This window comes from Strongylocentrotus purpuratus, unplaced genomic scaffold (genome assembly GCF_000002235.5).
Source record: "Strongylocentrotus purpuratus isolate Spur 01 unplaced genomic scaffold, Spur_5.0 spur5_scaffold_5, whole genome shotgun sequence".
Lineage (NCBI taxonomy): Eukaryota > Metazoa > Echinodermata > Echinoidea > Camarodonta > Strongylocentrotidae > Strongylocentrotus > Strongylocentrotus purpuratus.
Window position 1 is genome coordinate 45,132,445 of NW_022145611.1, and position 17,707 is coordinate 45,150,151.

Genomic DNA, 17,707 nt, shown 5'->3' on the forward strand with positions numbered 1-17,707 from the left:
GATCGCATAAGAGAGCAGGGTCGTTGTCTCTCACTTCATCCCCACAGATGGCACATGGAAATGTCTCAGGAGCACTAGTTGATGGACCAGGGTTGGTTTCAACTTGTCCGCTGAGGAGAAGTAGGATGGTTAGGTGGCTCAAAGAAGTCGACCTGAAGTCAAGTGGACAAAGCTTTGTATTTCGATTCCACTTATTACAGGATGATATAAAAAGTAACAGTTTGCAGTTATCAATATCTGCAGTGTAAGTACGCCTTCTGGTAGGCTGGTGTAGTGATCTTGGTTCACAAAGCGTTGCGTGTAGATCGAAGAAGGGTAAAGAAGCTGATCTATGGTCTGCAATCTGCGTGTACAGGTTTCCACTCTTCAATAGTTTAAGTGCACACACTATTGAGAGTATTGCTAGAAGGAGTGGATGTGATCTAGAAGAAGAGGGTGGTAAGAAGTAATTCTTCATGATGGCGTTTGCAAGTCGAACGGTGATGAATACCGGTGATTAAATTTGGCAGGACAGTATTCAATATTCAATACGTATTCAGAACAAACAAAGGGAAGTCAGAAAAGCTCAGCAGTCTCACTCACTCAGCTACACCCATTTTATGTAGGTTAGCTATTAGTAGTAGTAGACGGTTAGCTAAATCATCTGGTAAATGATTTAAATCCCAGTGAGTAATTGCTTCTATATCATAAGAATAATATAAGCATAATTCAGTCAGAAAATATACATTACAGTTATTGTTGCCTGGAGTGTAGGTATGAAGAAGGCTGGGCAAAATAAGCAAACTCAGGATCCTCCATATGGGACTACAGGTGTGTGTTCAAATTCCTTGGCAGAAAATGGCTGTAAAACTATCACAATATTCTACCTCCAGAAGGTATCAAAGAACAAAATAATCATATCAAAAGCTTGAAGATATGTTCAAGAAGCAAAATCAGGTAAATAAAATACACGATCTGCAGTTAAAAGTGCAAGATTAAGTGGATTTTATATCACAAAACCAGACCGTGTCTGCTCCCTGTAGCCATCACCATCACCATTGATTGGTTGAGTTACTGTTATCAGATGAGGGTGAGAAGTTGATGTTAAAGTCACCAAGAATAAAATTGTGTTTATTTTCATCCCCTATTTTATGAAGATAAAAATCCAGTTCGTCACAGAATAAATCACAATTAAAATCAGGGGGTCTATAAATCAAACCTATGATGACATTTTTGGCATTTGACTTATTAATTTCGATAAATAAAGATTCTGCTTGTGTTAGTTTAATATCTGAACGGATTTTGAAGTTTATGTTTTGTGTAATATAAAACGCAACACCGCCACCTCTTCTTCCTTTGCGGTCCGCCCTAATCAACTTATAATTAGGCAAATTGAACATATCTGGAGAATTCTGATGTAACCATGTCTCACTTATTCCAATGACGGAAAATGCAAAATTATTTAAAGAGTGTAAAAGGTTTTTAACGTATTCAAAATTTTTGTTCAGACTTCTGGAGTTTATATGTAAAAGTGAAATATTGTCTGGTTTGTAAGAAAATGAATTTTTGAATGCTTGGGGTGTGTAGTATTTGCTCTCGTTTATATCGTCGACAAGAATATCGGGAGTGTGCGCATGCGAATTCATTTAACGATACGTATTATGTAAAGTACCGAAAATTTGGAGGATGAACAACTGCATGTGTGATGCTGGTGCGTTTGTGTGTGTACGAAGTGCAAGTGTGCGGGTAACTTCAAAATATAATACAAATGAAAATACAATAAGACCCATCTTGGTCACAGTTACAATAAATGCTTAAGAGCAACAGAGCGGGGCCCGACCGCCCGAGTAAAGGGTGTATTTTTGACACGCCAAATAGAGGGGCTGGGAAGAATCAAAATGCTTGATAACAATAATGACAAATCGGAGTATGATTATTAAATGGCAAAGAGGGATTTGACATTCCCGCTCATCAAAACTAGTTCAGTCTATAACAATGGATTCTGCGATTGACACAGGAGTTTTGCAAAACAAAGAGATTTGTTGTGCGGAGGAGAAAAATGTATGCATGTTAAAGCAGACTCTGAGATGATGCTTAATAGCAATAACGTCATTTCGGAGTACAATAATATTAAATGGCAAAGAGGGTTTTGACATTCCCGCTCAAAAAAAAAAGTTCAGTCAATTACAATATAACAGACAGACTCAAATTTTTGGAATGCTATACAGATAATAATTATTGATAAAGAGTGAGGAGTTCGGTTTTAATAATCCCAGTAATCAAGATCAAAGGTTAATAAAAACTTGTCTCCAGCTTCCAGCCCAGTGGAGGGTAAGCTATATACATTCCTGCATGATACAAAATGGAACTGCATGACACCCGAATGTATACAATCGTGACAATTTAGCATTAGTGAAAAAGTACAATTCCTTCAAGATTCAAATGTTTTACGTATTTGGGTGATCGAATTTTCCATTATTATTGGTCACAAAACAATAAAACACACCAAAACATAAATGCAGATTCGAAATGAAAGTAAGGCTGCTTAAACAATGGACCCATCGCTCTATGCGTCGAGTATGTTTGTGATAGAGCGCCACAGCGGGCCGATGTGAAGATCGGTCAACCGTGGCGCGGAGAAGCCACGCCCTGTTCTTATACGTCAGACACGCGTAAGCGATAAGTCCATGTATTTGTTAAGGTAGGTTATAAGCACACGAAATTTCGAATGTATTTTTGATTGACACAGGTGATTAGAAAGATACATGCATGCTAAGGCAGGCTCGTATGTACATACTTGATAACTGTTATGATAATTCGGAGTACAATAATATTAAATGGCAAAGAGGGTTTTGACATTTCCGCTCATCATAAAAAAGAAAAAGTTTCGTCAGTTACAATATAACAGATAGACTCAAAACAATTGAATGCAATACAGATAATAATGATTGATAAAGAGTGAGGACTTCGGTTTTGATAATCCCAGTCGTCAAGATCAAAGGATAACGAATACTTGTCTCAAGCCCATTTGAGGGTAAAGATTACATTCCTGCATGATACAAAGTTCTACTGCATGTCCCCTGGAAGGAATACAATCATGACAATTTAGGATTAGTGACAACCGTACAATTCTTTCAAGATTCAAATGCTTTACCCATTTGGACAATCGAATTTTTCATCATGATAATTGTCACATACAAAACCAAAAAATAAAAATAAACAAATAAATAAATAAAGTTTTGAGAAGAAAGTTAGGCTGGCCAAACAATGGACCCATCGCACCCACTAATGCGTCGAGTATTTCTGAGATAGAGCACCACTGCGGACCAATATGAAGATCGGTCAGCCGTGGCGCGGAGAAGCCACGCCCAAACGTTAGACACATGTGAACGATAAGCCCATGTATTTGTTACAGTTTAATAAGCCCATCATATACGAATCGCGTGACTGACACGGGTGTTTTGCAAATCAAAGAGATTCGTTGTGTAGATGAGAAATATTCATGCATGCTAAAGCAGACTATGACATAATGTTTGATAGCATGACAATTCGGAGTACAATTATTAAGTGGCAAAGAGGGTTTTGACATGAATTCCCGGTCATCAAAGCAATTTCATTCAACCACAATAAAACAGATGGACCCAAAACAGTTGAACGCTATACAGATAATTATTGATAAAGAGTGAGGAATTCGTTCTTGACAATCCCAGTAATCAAGATCAAAGGTTAATACAAATTTGTCTACGACCCCCAAGCCAGTGGAGGGTAAGCTAAACATTCCTGCATGATACAAAATGGAGCTGCATGACCCCCGAAAGGTCATGACAATTTGAGATTAGTGACAACAATACAATTCTCTCAAGATTCAAATGCTTTACACATGTAATGCGGTTTTGAAAAGAAAGTTAGGCTGGTCGAACAATGGACCCATCGCACCCATGCGTCGAGTATTTCTGAGATAGAGCACCACTGCGGACCAATATGAAGATCGGTCAGCCGTGGCGCGGAGAAGCCACGCCCAAACGTTAGACACATGTGAACGACAAGCCCATGTATTTGTTTCATTTTAATAAGCCCATCATAATTATACGAATCGTGTGACTGACACGGGTGTTTTGCAAATCAAAGAGATTCGTTGTGCAGATGAGAAATATTACACAAGGATGCCTCCAATATCAACAGATTTCATCCACTGAATATCAAAAAGGGTGCCTCCAATTTCAACAGATTTCATCCACTGAATATCAAAAAGGGTGCCATTTCTTCACATGAATTTAGTAGCCTCCAGATGGCGCTAAACATAAATATAATCAATCTACTTGATCGACTTAATAAAATGAATTCATATCGATCACTGAAACAGTGGCTTTGTATAAAAAGTTCCCCGAATATTATAATTTATATTATTTATATTATTGAGCATATATGAGTTAAAGATATCACAAAATTAGCGATAAACACAATATAAAGACAAAAAACTACAAAAACATGTATCAAATGATTTACAATTGGAGGGGGGGGGGCAAAAGGTAAATTTAACGGTACTCAGAATAAAAGGTCAGTTTCATTTTTTGTGCAAACATTGAACTGTTAGTATATAAGCGGAGGACTTGAGGTAGAGTGTGCCATATGTTTGGCAAAGTATTTCTTACAGATTTTTTACAGAATGAACTTTTAACTTTCTACAAATGAAATGTGTTGCAAAGCCGAGTATTGTGAGAATGAATTTGGTTATTGATCGAAAATATGGATGATATTCTTTTTGGAAGTATATTTTGAAAAAAATAAAAACCAATTAGTAGAGTATGATATTTGAACAATCAAAAACATTTAGGGTTTTTAAACTAAGAAATAAAGGAGCAGAATGGGCATAATAATCACTACCTGCACAAATACGTAGAGCCTTCTTCTGTAATTTGAAGAGGGTATTAATTTTTCCATGACACGAATTTCCCCAAATACTTATACAATATGTAAGATAAGGTAATATAAGTGAGTTGTACAAAGTAAATAAAATGGGAAATGGTACATGAAATTTCAATTTATATAAAACACCAGATCAGATTGTGATACCTTGCTTATAACATTATCGATGTGGGAATCCCAACGAAGGTTGTTATCTACGGATATTCCAAGGAAATTTACAACATTTAATTTTGATATAGGTGTAGTATCAATACTTACAGTTACCTTATCTAGTACATTGGACACATTTTTACTCTTATTGTGAAATATACAAAAGTTTGTTTTAGAAAGATTTACTATCAAATTATTAGCTTTGAACCAAGTTGATACCTTGTCTAATTCTTTATTGACCTCATACTCGACATTATTTAAATCAGGTTGTGAAAATATAAGAGTTTTGTCATCTGCATACATAATATACTGCATGGTATGAGAAGATTGATTTAAGTCATTAATATATATCAAAAAAGTAATGGGCCAAGTATAGATCCCTGGGGAACTCTGTGTGTTATGTCTGCAAAATCAGAAACATTATTATTGTACATAGTAAATTAACGACGATTGCATAAATAACTTTTTAAAAAATTAAGAGGGTTTCCACGTACACCATAAAAGCTCAATTTGGACAAGAGAATTGAATGATCCACTATATATTAAATGCTTTTGGTACATCCATAAATATTCCAATACAAAAAATATTTCTTTCCATTGCTAATGTCACTTTATCCTGCAAATCAATTAAAGCATGGGTTGTGGAATGATTACGTCGAAATCCAAATTGACAATCAGAAAGTATATTATGTTTAGAAAGAAAACTATACAATCGATTATAAACAAATTTGTTTAATAATTTAGATATACAAGGTAACAAAGATATTGGTCGATAATTTTTTTTTAATAAAATGACGATCGTCTTTTTAAAAACGGGAATAATCTTAGCAATTTTAAGTTTGCTTGGAAACGTACCAGTTGACAGTGATATATTAAAAATGTAGACTAACGGTTTTACAATAGCATTAATGATTTGTTTGAGTTTATTGCAACCTATGTTATCATATCCACAAGGTTTTGTATTTCTTAATAATTTACACACTTGAATCAATTCATTTTGTGATGTAGGCTTAAAATATATTGAAGAGGAAGTTGGGACATGTAGGTAATGTGTGAGAAATGGTATTAACTTGAGCAAGGCGATTATTTGCACCAAACCCAGAACATGAGGAAATAAAATACGAATTAAATTCATCTGCAATAGATTGATCATTTTCAACCATTTTACCATCCTTCATAATATATGTGGGTAGTTTAGGTTTTGATTTATTTAAAAGGGTATTGATAGTTTTCCATGTACCTTTGATATCAATTTTCGAATTTCCAAATTTTAAACAAAAGTAATGTTTTTTTGCCTTTCTTAACAGATTATTCACTTTATTCCTATAACATTTGAATTTATTTTCATTTACAAAAGACCTATTATGTATACATTTTTTATAAAGTTTATTTTTCTTTTGAATACACCGTATAGAACTTTTATTTATCCAAGGCTTTCTGATTTTCAATCGTTTAGTTTTATTTGGTACTAAGGGTAAACATTTGTAGTATACAATGGTTATATCCGATATAAATGTATCGTACATCTGTTCTATATCCTGAAGGTTGCATGTAAGATCATTTAAATAAAAAAATATCTATGAAGCACTAGAAACAGTCAGTAATATTGAGTTATAGCATGCTGAAAAGACTCGATACAACACTTTATTAACACAATTCACATAATCTCAATCTAGGTGAAATGAAACTGGAGATGCCGAGTTTGTGCTTTGCTTGTGTTGTAACTGCATGGAAGTAAGCGAGTGGCATGATACTTTCTACATGATTTCCAAACACTGTTACATTCCAGGTCTTCTGTAGTTACACGCTGGATGATGGTAAGGAGTCAAACATTTGCCGTTCTCGGAGAAAAGGAGCTTCTGGCTAAAATATAATGTGAAAGTGAAGTAACTGAAACAAGAATAACGATTATGAATAGTTTTAATGAATTTTTAAATTATTCTTCTTTCAGCCTTTTGGTGGAAATATCGCACCGAAACACAGGCTTTTTTTTTTTTTAAAGGGCTCACATTCCCAGAAGTACTACACTGTTGGTCATAAAGGTGGATTTTGACGATGATTTATTCTTAATAGATCTAGATAATAGTATACATTCTCATATGTTTTGGAATAATACATTGCAAGTGTTTGTTTACGTGACTGCTAAAGCATATGTGTGCTACTATGCTTATCAACTAGGGGACCTACCGCCTAAAGTAATAACTGACAGTAATGAGAATTAATGCCTCACAAAAGGGACCTAATATAGCACATTGACACGGTTTTGATCCTCGGGCCTCACAGTTACAAAGCTAGCGTAGGGGGCTGTCCCCACAAATAAAGGACAACAAATTAAATGCAATTACGTTATCAATAATTCAATGCATTTTACCCCAATCCCCAACGTTACAAAAATCCTCTGTTTGGCCATGCCTCGAACCATGTAACAATAAATTACAAATGTTTTCACTTAGCCATGTTTTTGACAAGGTCAGAATATTTCGTACGGATTTTGTTTCAACTATAATTGCAAATCCTGCACCTTATTTCTAAGACTACGAATATTTAAATGTGCAATTTTCAACCCTTTACCCTTTGGAAAGTCATTTATAGAGGTTCATGTATTCGTACTTAAGTCAATGTCGATATCAACATAATTTAGTTCACAATACTATCTTTTACTATGAAGCGGCATTTCTATCAAAATACATTTGGTACATTGCCAATCATTCCACAAACTGGGGCAACAAAAACAAATCATTCCACCTTAATGACCAACAGTGTATTTCATGACTTCTCTGCATTATTTGTCATACAGGCATCGGTGTTATCAGCCGGAGTCATTGGTGCAGTAACAGAATCATATGTAGGAGGAGACTCGACAGGAGCCGGGGATGGAGGAACATAGGGTGGAGCAGGGTCTGTAGATTCTGAGGATACTCCATCAATATGCGTAGCATTGGTAGCTGACGTGTAAGTAGCAGGAGTACCCGTCGCTATGATTGTTTGAGAACGTCGACTTCGATAGCAGCAACCGATGATAAGACACATTGGTCCAACCACAGCAAAGGCGACGAGAAAAACCTCCCATCCACCGAGACCGGGTTGCCAACTTACATCTTCATCTGAAACAGCAAAGCAAAAGCACTTCATAAGAGTTTAGCTTGTAATTTCTTCATGTAACAAAACATTCCCTTCCTTAGAGTATGGACCAAAATGAAATTGACCAAATTTCTGCAAGAATTATTTCAAAAAACAATTCGGTTGAAACATGACCTTGTGATCTGCCGTGTAAAACGTTACAAATCTGTGTATTATTTTGACTCATAGCCACATAGGTTTGAGCGTTTGTAGTATACCGTGTGTACCCGATGTTTCACTTCAATGGTTGTAACCTCGTATTATGCCTGTGACTGTAATCAGAGCAGGCACCAGTAAATTAAACGCAATGTTTGCACTGCTCACCTTGCATTCATTTAAAGAAAGAAAGAAATCTCTCTCAATATATGTAGGCCCTATTCAGGCATCGAAAATAATTTCCAATGGTTCAGATTATTTACAATTCCTTTCAAATCCATGTGATAAGTCGTTTTTCTTTATGCCTACAAACTGTTTTGAAATCTTGAATATTATCAATTCATTGAAAATAAGTTATTCTTGTGGTCATGATGAGATGAGTACGCACTTTTTAAAACAAATAGCAGGAAGTATTGCAACGCCTCTAGTACACATTTGTAATTTATCACTTACAACAGGAGTCTTTCCGGACTCACTGAAAATAGCAAAAGTAATTGCAATATACATAAAAGACGACTCTTCTCTAGTTTAAAATTACCGACCTGTTTCTATCTTACCAAGTATTTCTAAAGTCTTAGAAAGACTGACTTATAATAGACTGTATGATTTTCTAACAAAAAATGAACTATTGTATGAAAATCAATATGGTTTTAGAAAATTTCATTCAACGGAGTTAGCATTGTTACAATTATTTGATAGAGTGTCAAATGCCTTAGCTGATCATAAGCATGTTATTGGAGTATTCATGGATCTGAGCAAGGCATTTGACACTCTTGACCATACAATACTTATACGTAAATTGGAATACTATGGATTGAGGGGTGTTGCTATACAATGGTTTAAAAATTATTTAACAAATAGAAAACAATATGTATGTTATGATTCAAATGAATCAGAATTATTATCTATAACGTGTGGAGTGCCACAAGGGTCAATCCTTGGCCCGTTGTTATTTCTGATATATGTAAATGATATTTATAATTCATCAAATGCACTACAATATATTTTATTTGCTGATGACACCAATTTATTTTGGTCCAATTCAGACTTTCAGATCCTTTTAAGAAATATTAACGCTGAATTACCAAAATTATCAAAATGGTTTAGAAGTAATAAACTGTCTCTTAATTTAAAGAAAACAATATACTTTCAGAACAGAAAAAATAATGATATTCCGAACATTGAAATTACTTTGGATGGTGAATTATTGGAAAAAAAGGATAGCACAAAATTCCTTGGTGTTTTGATCAATGAAAATCTGAGATGGAATAATCATGTGCAATATATTTCTAATACTATTTCACGTAATATTGGTATTCTCTGTAAATTGAAATATTATGTCCCTTCAAATATCTTGTTTATGTTATATAATTCATTAATACTGCCATATATTTCATATTGTAACATTATATGGGCAAATTCGAAAAGTAACGTTGACACCATTATACTATTACAAAAGAAAGCAATGCGTATATTATGTACTGATTCTTCCTATCGCGACCACACCAATCCCTTGTTTTCAAAACTAAAAACTCTAAAAGCTGATGATATTTATATTCTACAAATAGCACTTTTCATGTTTCGTTTACAAAATGGTCTACTACCTTCATATTCCCCCCCATTGTTTAATTTGAAAACCATCCACTCCTACCCTACAAGGCAAACTGAAAAATTCCATTTAAGAAATCCTAAAACCGCATTGGCTCTCAAATCCATAAGACACGCCGGCCCAGACATCTGGAACTCTCTGCCCATTGTAATAAGAAACCTTAGGACATTGTATTAATTTAAGAAGGCAGTTAAAACTATGTTATTGTCTAAGTATTGATCATGTCGTGTGTAATTGCACTGTATTCATGTTCGTGTGTACAGTGACTGTATATTCAATAATGATGTGTACTCGTCCATGACCTAGCATCGTTTAGCCATTTTATGAATGAACCTGCATTCAATCAGCAGATGTACGAGATTTATTGTGTTATTACCAACGCTCCTTCTCTCCCCTTTCCTTTTCTTCTCTGCAAGTCAGTCTTTTCTATTTGTATTTGTTATTGTTGTTGTATCTAAGTTGAGGGCTGCGGGCACGTCAAGCTACTTTGCTTATTTCTGTAGCCCTCTTTCATCTAATGTATGTTAATTATGCATTCAATATATTTGTTTAAATTCGTTCATTATCTGTATAAAATTATATACACTTAAAATATTGTATCAAACCATATTATGTTCATGAAAATGTATGATGAAAAAAGAAAAAAAAAGATGCAGAAATCAATAAATCAAATCAAATCAAATATGCTCGTCAAAGACCACACCCAATCAATGACGTCTCGTAACTTACATTATGCCCAGTAGAAAAGATGTGCAGTAAATGACGTCTCGTAAACATATGCATTATGCCCGTTAGACACGACGCGTCAGCAAATGACGTCTCGTAAACGTATGTCTTATGCCCGTTAGACCCGACGCGTCAGCAAATGACGTCTCGTAAACGTATGCATAATGCCCGTTAGACACGACGCGTCAGCAAATGACGTCTTGTTAACGTATGCATTATGCCCGTTAGACACGCGATATAATTTGACATAAGACTGCGTCAGTGATTGCAGCGATATTTGACCCCGAATGAACGAGTGACAGCGTACAAACATTGATTGCTAAATGAAGCACAATGAATTAAACAACAGTGGTATGGACTAATTTCCGTCATAATGCTTGATAGCAGAGTTATACGAATATTATATGTTGAAGTATGCCAGCAATACATAATACATATTATAAGATGGGTAGAAGAATCCCTGCAATCTGATTAGTCAATTACCATGTAATTATTTTTACTGGATGCACGCGATATCGGCGATCGATACCACCGATATCCTTTCTTTCTTTTTTTTATATATTTTTTTAAATAATAATAATAATAATAATAATAGTAGCTACTTGTATAGCGCACAGGTCCACCTTTCGGTGCTCATGGCGCTTAGAAAAGAGTACATGCAACAGGCATACGAAAGAAAAAACAATAAACCGAAAAACAAATGCGGAATTCTCCTAGACATAGTAAATTAGGAATATTGCAATAATTACAACGAAAGAAACAAATAGGTTTTTAGTTGTAATTTGAATGTTTCTGTCGATGACAGTTGACGTAATTTTAGAGGAAGCTTATTCCACAGTTTTGGACCCCAATCATGTTTTATTCTGGGTGTATTAAGTTAATAGTGTGTCTGATGAGGAGCGAAGACTTCGTGTGGGGGGTTCTAGGACAATTACCCCCTGGGCAATCACCCCCGGAAAGTTACCCCCCGGAAAACTACCCCCCAAGGACAATTACCCCCCGGAGAATTACCCCCCGGAGAATTACCCCCCGAGGACAATAACCCCCTAAGGACAACTACCCCCCGGAAAATTACCCCCCGGAAAATTACCCCCCGAGGACAATTACCCCCCAAGGACAATTACCCCCCGGAAAATTACCCCCCCCCCGAGGACAATTACCCCCAAGGATAATTACCCCCCCGGAAAACTACCCCCCGAAAAATTACCCCCCGAGGACAACTACCCCCGAGGACAATTACCCCCCGAGGACAACAACCCCCGAAGACAATTACCCCCAAGCACAATTATCCCCCGGAAAACTACCCCTTGAGGAATTACCCCCCAAGGACAATTATCCCCCGGAAAACTACCCCTTGAGGAATTACCCCACGAGGACAATTACCCGCCCCCGAGGACAATTCCCCCCCCCCCCCCCCCCGGGGACAATCAGGATTCAATAGCAAAATACGATCTGACACGTTGAGAGATGCTGTGAAGGCTACGAGCCCATAAAATCCCGTGCATGAACCCACATTCGTTCAAATACTTGCGCGTGATCTTCCTCATTACTACACATTTTTCTTTAACTATAATGTATGCAACAACACTGTGGTTGCTGTTTTCTACGAAGGATTTCTCTTGTGTTGCGTTATTTCAACTTTTTGTTCGACACGATGCCCTCTTAAGAAATGAAAAGTTTCGCCCAATCTTAAATTCTTCACAAACTATTTATTTTGCATCACTCTGGCACTCGTCAAGTGCTATGTACACACGTATGGGCACATTTGTTTCTTGATTTAGTGAACGAGCAAGAAAAACAAGGACAAGACATTTTCAAAATGGTAAAACATAATGTTGTAATCAACACACTAGCACAGATTTAAGGTATGCGGGCGCCTCACCGCCGAATGTACACGAATATAAATTGAAATATTCGGTCATGACCTTGATACACGAATATGAGGATATTCGGGCCTCTCGTTGCCTTGATTTATCATGTTTATAATTGTGATGAGTGTGGTAACAATGGAATGTCGAAATAAAATATATATATTCGCAAAATATTGTCAGCGAGCGAGGAAGAAAGACATTTTATTATTTGTTTACATTTTATTTTCTCATGAAAATAAATACTCTACCCGTTTCTGATATTTGTTTTTCACAAAATCAACGTTTGCCAAAAAAAATTGTCATGTAACTAACATTCTCTTGCGGCACCCCAGTTGAAAAAACGCTGCTCTGGAATTACAAAATCATTGAGATAAATGTACCCAAGTGCGGATACTTATTTTCTTTAAATATGACACCGTACATACCATATATTTAACTCGAAGGCAATTTTTATTTCAAAATAAATTACAGTACAAGAAAACATATTTTAGTTCACCATGACAATAGAAATATATATATATATATATTACATTACATTTATAAACATGAAGAGAACCTTAATTTTGGAATAGATCATGGATGAGGGCCCATTATACATACAAAGACAAATATACGATGAGCTGATTAGAAAAGTTACAGAGGATGCATAAATAATGATATCTTACATCCTAATTTCTTTGTTGGGCCATTTTGGGGGAGACTAGCTGTATTAACGCGTACTCATCTGCGCGCAATGTATTTTTAAATTTCTAAGAAATGTAAATTCCGTCCTTTGATTTGATACATGCGTCTACTGGCAATTGAATTCGATTTGATACATGCGTCTTCTGGCAATTGAATTTGATTCAATACACGTGGCATATTAAGTCAAACTTCACAAAGGTGGAATGAATACAGAGCGAGAGGGGTGGGTGAAATCTCTTCCTAGGAGGATACATGTACGTCAAGCAAAAATATTTGGCAGATGGGTACGAGGGCTTTGAATGTGAGCTACGAATATAAATATAATTTATACACAACCCCTGTACGAAACAAATCTATTCCGTCATAAATAACTAAGAAAATGAAAGTTCATGACATTTTCTCTAAATAGCAATTTGAAGAGGAGCTCGCATTATACGTCACAGTGTTACAAATTCCCTGGGTGTGATTTTCCTCGGGCCGCGGTAATGGTGTGTCGAGGGGGGGGGGTAATTGTCCTCGGGGGTAGTTGTCCTCGGGTGGTAATTGTCCTCGGGGATAGTTGTCCTCGGGGGTAATTGTCCTCGGGGGGTAATTGTCCTCGGGGGGGGTAATTGTCCTCGGGGGTAGTTGTCCTCGGGGGTAATTTTCCGGGGGGTAATTTTCCGGGGGGTAATTGTCCTTGGGGGGTAATTGTCCTCGGGGGGTAATTCTCCGGGGGTAATTTTCCGGGGGGTAATTGTCCTTGGGGGGTAATTGTCCTCGGGGGGTAATTCTCCGGGGGGTAAATTTCCAGGGGGTAATTGTCCTTGGGGGGTAGTTTTCCGGGGGGTAATTTTTCGTGGGGTGATTGTCCAGGGGGTAATTGTCCTGATACGCGTGTGGGGTTGTATTTTGAAACAGAGTTGCTCAGGTATGTAGGGGAAGAAAGAGAGTAAACTGAATGATATACAAGTAACATATTTTTAAAAATAGTCCTTTTTTCAACTGGCAACCAATGGAGAGAACGGAGAATTGGTGATATGGAATCAGATATCTTAGTGAATGTTAATAGGCGGGCTGCAGAATTTTGAAGTCGTTGCAGTTTTGTGACATCTTTTTTGGAAGGTTACAGAACAATGAATATGCAAAATCTAACCGAGAAGAAATTAAAGCATGAATTAAGATCTCAACCGCAGGTTTAGATAAACACTTTCTTATGAAACTTAGATTACGTAATTGGTACCTTACACTCTGTTGAACATGTGTTATATGACTACGAAAGGACATTTCCTGATCAAATATTACACCCAAATTATATTTAAAAAATTTAATGATTTTTTTGATAATTTTTGTTTTGGTGATAATTATTTTTTGTGTGTGTTTTTTGATAATTATAATCTGTTAACCCCCCAAAAAAATTCTACAATTTATTTTTTTTTAATTTAAAAAAAAAAAGTTTACAGTTTAATGTGCACTGACAATTTGTTCATTTTGTTTATAATTTCATGACAATTTAAAAATCATGCGTCCGGTAAAAGATCATGCGTCCGGTAAAAGATCATGCGTCCGGTAAAAAGATCATGCGTCCGGTAAAAAAAATTACTGGACGCATGATTTTGCCATGCATCCGGTAAATCTGTAAAATAACAAAATTTTGTATTTTTGACAATTTTTGGGGCCCCATCTTATAAAACAGATGATGCACAGGTTAAATTCGTGGGTCGGTGGAATTGTGTGCACGCGGTACCTTTGAATTTGGTCTAAAACCAACTCGGCTGCGCCTCGTGGGTCCAAACCATTCAAAGGTACCTTGTGCACACAATCCCTACCGACGCACTCAAACCTGTGCATCATTTTTGTATACTAATGTCTGATCGGCTTCTCAACGTAATTGTGATTATTTGTCTGGTCGCGATGGGCAAATCAACGATTCCTACTTACCTGGATAATAGTCATCCGTCTGATCCACATAGACGCATCTGGCTGTAGCCACGCTATCCCTTGAACAAGAGTCAGGATCAGGTTCACCCCATGGACCATGTCTGCATTCATATATCTTGTCATGGTCAAAACGATACCATGAACCGGAGTATCGGGGACAATATGACAAGCGGAACCACATTGGACCATTTGACGTGTATTTCCCATCGTTGTTACTTAAGGTACCGCCCATCGTTAAATCCGTATGACCGAGCTGACTACAAAGGATCTAATGTTAAGTTAGAAATAAAATGATATGCTTTATCATAAAATAAACTATATGAATCAGAAATATTATATGAAAATTTGCAAATTAAAAATTGAAATTTCTTTGCATATCCAAAATCTTTTATACCTTCTTTACATACACAGATTTTTCTTAAAGGTGAAATTCAAAGAAAATCACAAATATGTCAACTAATGTATGACTAGAAACTGGTAATCTAACAGATGGCCATTGTACAAGTTATAGGTCAACTACATATCGGGTGATTTATAAAAAATACAAATACAACCACCTGCATAGCAGCTGGGATATACCAGAGATTCGCCGGAAAAATAACGATGTTTTAATGACGTCACTATATGGACCAACACTGCCCAAGCAGACGACATCCCATAGAGAATGAACATAATTGCAAAGCTATTATTTGTCAAATTATAATGAGTTTAGTGAATATAAATTTAATGGCATGTCAAACCATTCAAAAGAGGATATGACCCGATTCTGATAACTAAAATCTTTTGCTTGTAAATACACAGGATAGGGGTTAATTAACAATCAAAGAAACCAGACTTTCAAATTGAAAACCCCCTGGAATGAAATTAAGGACGGCATTTGTTCCCTCTTGAAAAGCCGAACATACCCCGGTGTGTGCAGCTGAATATACAATGGCGTCTTATTTTGTTTACAAGCGACAGATTCCTTTATTTTGTATCGCTGCATTTTTCATCAAAATAAAACCATGTGCGGGGTTAAGAGTGAGGCAATAGATTATACATTTAGCCTGACGGTAGTGAAGTAAGAGATAGAACTCAAGAAAAGATGAAAACACAGGCGCTGAAAATGTGTGAGATGTCATGGGGCATCGTCTGCTTGTGCAAGTCATGTCCATACTGTGATCTCACACATCTCAGCAGCGTTCGGAGAGCTCTTCCGGTGCTATGTGTAATATAATAATCATTACTTCGAATGTTTCCAAGCATTGAATTTTGATAACCTTGTCGAATCAAAGTTTCAACTTTGCAATAATGAAAATAAATTTAGTTTTTAAAATCAATAAATATCAACTTTAAGAGTCCTTACGGATCGCCAACTCGTAGTCAGTCGCAAGCACCCGTTAACTCGCTGGTATCCGTAAATAACTTGTAACAACTCGCAACAACTCGCAGACACTCTTAAGGATCCGTGGAAGGAGAGGCGAAGTTTTTGACATGTCAAAAATCTTCTTACGATTGACCCCCTTAGTCCACGGATAAATTTTTCCGTAAATAACTTTTAACGATCCGTAAGTATTGTAAACCGCTCGTATCAACACTTAAACATCCGTCAACTGCTCACAAGAATCCATAAAATAGTGACTCGTAACAATATTCTTAACGACTAGTTAGGGTTAGTTTACGATTTGTTTACGGATTATTTACGGAATATTACGAGTTCTTAAGCGTTGTTTACGATTTCATTCGGGTCGTGTTACGATGGCTTTACGGATTGTTACGAGTTATTACAAGCATTTAACGTTTAGTTAAGTACCATACAAATAGATACATATTCTTTATGTATTCTTATGTATATTGTTTACGATTTGGGGAAAGGTGTAAAATCTGCAATATCGTAAGGACTCGTAAATAATCGTAGCAACACGTAAACAGGTCGTAAAATGCCCGTAAATTGCTCATAGTTATCCGTGACTACTCGTACTAATCATTGAATTTTGCCGTATATATATATATATATATCGTAATAACTCGTAATAACCCGTAATAAACCGTATCATTGAATTTTGCCGTATAATTATATACATCGTAATAACTCGTAATAACCCGTAATAAACCGTATATAGCTCGTAAAAACTCTTAAATCGGTCGTAAAAGTGGCCAAATCGTAAGGATCCATGAATTGTGCGATCCATAAGAAAATTCCGTGTATGTGAAGGGGGTGTTATGGAACTCTCATGTTTGAAAATATACCTACGGAATTATTTACATTACTTGCACTAAAATGTTATACAAGGTGAACAATATAAAAAATGCAAATTAAAAAAAGATATGCGGGCTATTTTTGTCGTTTCATAATAGCAATACTTTCCCCTCCAAATCTAAAATTTCTATTGTGAAACAACATATCAAGCTGGAATGTAACTACAATCGGTAAATTCAAAACTCATTGGAAAATTACATTGTATTGAACGAAAAAAACACATTTTACATTTTTAATTAAGAAAAAGGAGCCTCATTTCCTTGACCAAAGCAATAAACTCACCTCGTGTTCGGTAAAGAAAGAGTCGCAAATTGGACCCCATATTCC

At 36.2% G+C, this 17,707-nt stretch overlaps 1 protein-coding gene across 1 annotated transcript; it reads right to left on the reverse strand.

Annotated features, from left to right (window-relative positions):
- Nucleotides 1-7,310: 7,310 nt before the first annotated feature.
- Nucleotides 7,311-15,405, reverse strand: LOC105440510. Its single transcript, XM_011670757.2, has 2 exons — nt 15,142-15,405; nt 7,311-8,159 (listed from the first exon to the last, which is right to left on the reverse strand). The coding sequence occupies exons 1-2, from the start codon at nt 15,371-15,373 to the stop codon at nt 7,822-7,824; spliced, it is 570 nt and encodes a 189-aa protein (XP_011669059.2). The 5' UTR covers nt 15,374-15,405; the 3' UTR covers nt 7,311-7,821.
- Nucleotides 15,406-17,707: the final 2,302 nt, after the last annotated feature.

What these genes read in the sequence shown, in the direction of transcription:
- LOC105440510 (XM_011670757.2), bottom strand. Translation starts at nt 15,373, where the DNA reads ATGGGCGGTACCTTAAGTAACAACGATGGGAAATACACGTCAAATGGT. An exon ending in GACGGATGACTATTATCCAG is followed by an intron (nt 8,160 to 15,141) that starts GTAAGTAGGAAT and finishes TTGCTGTTTCAG; the next exon opens with ATGAAGATGTAAGTTGGCAA.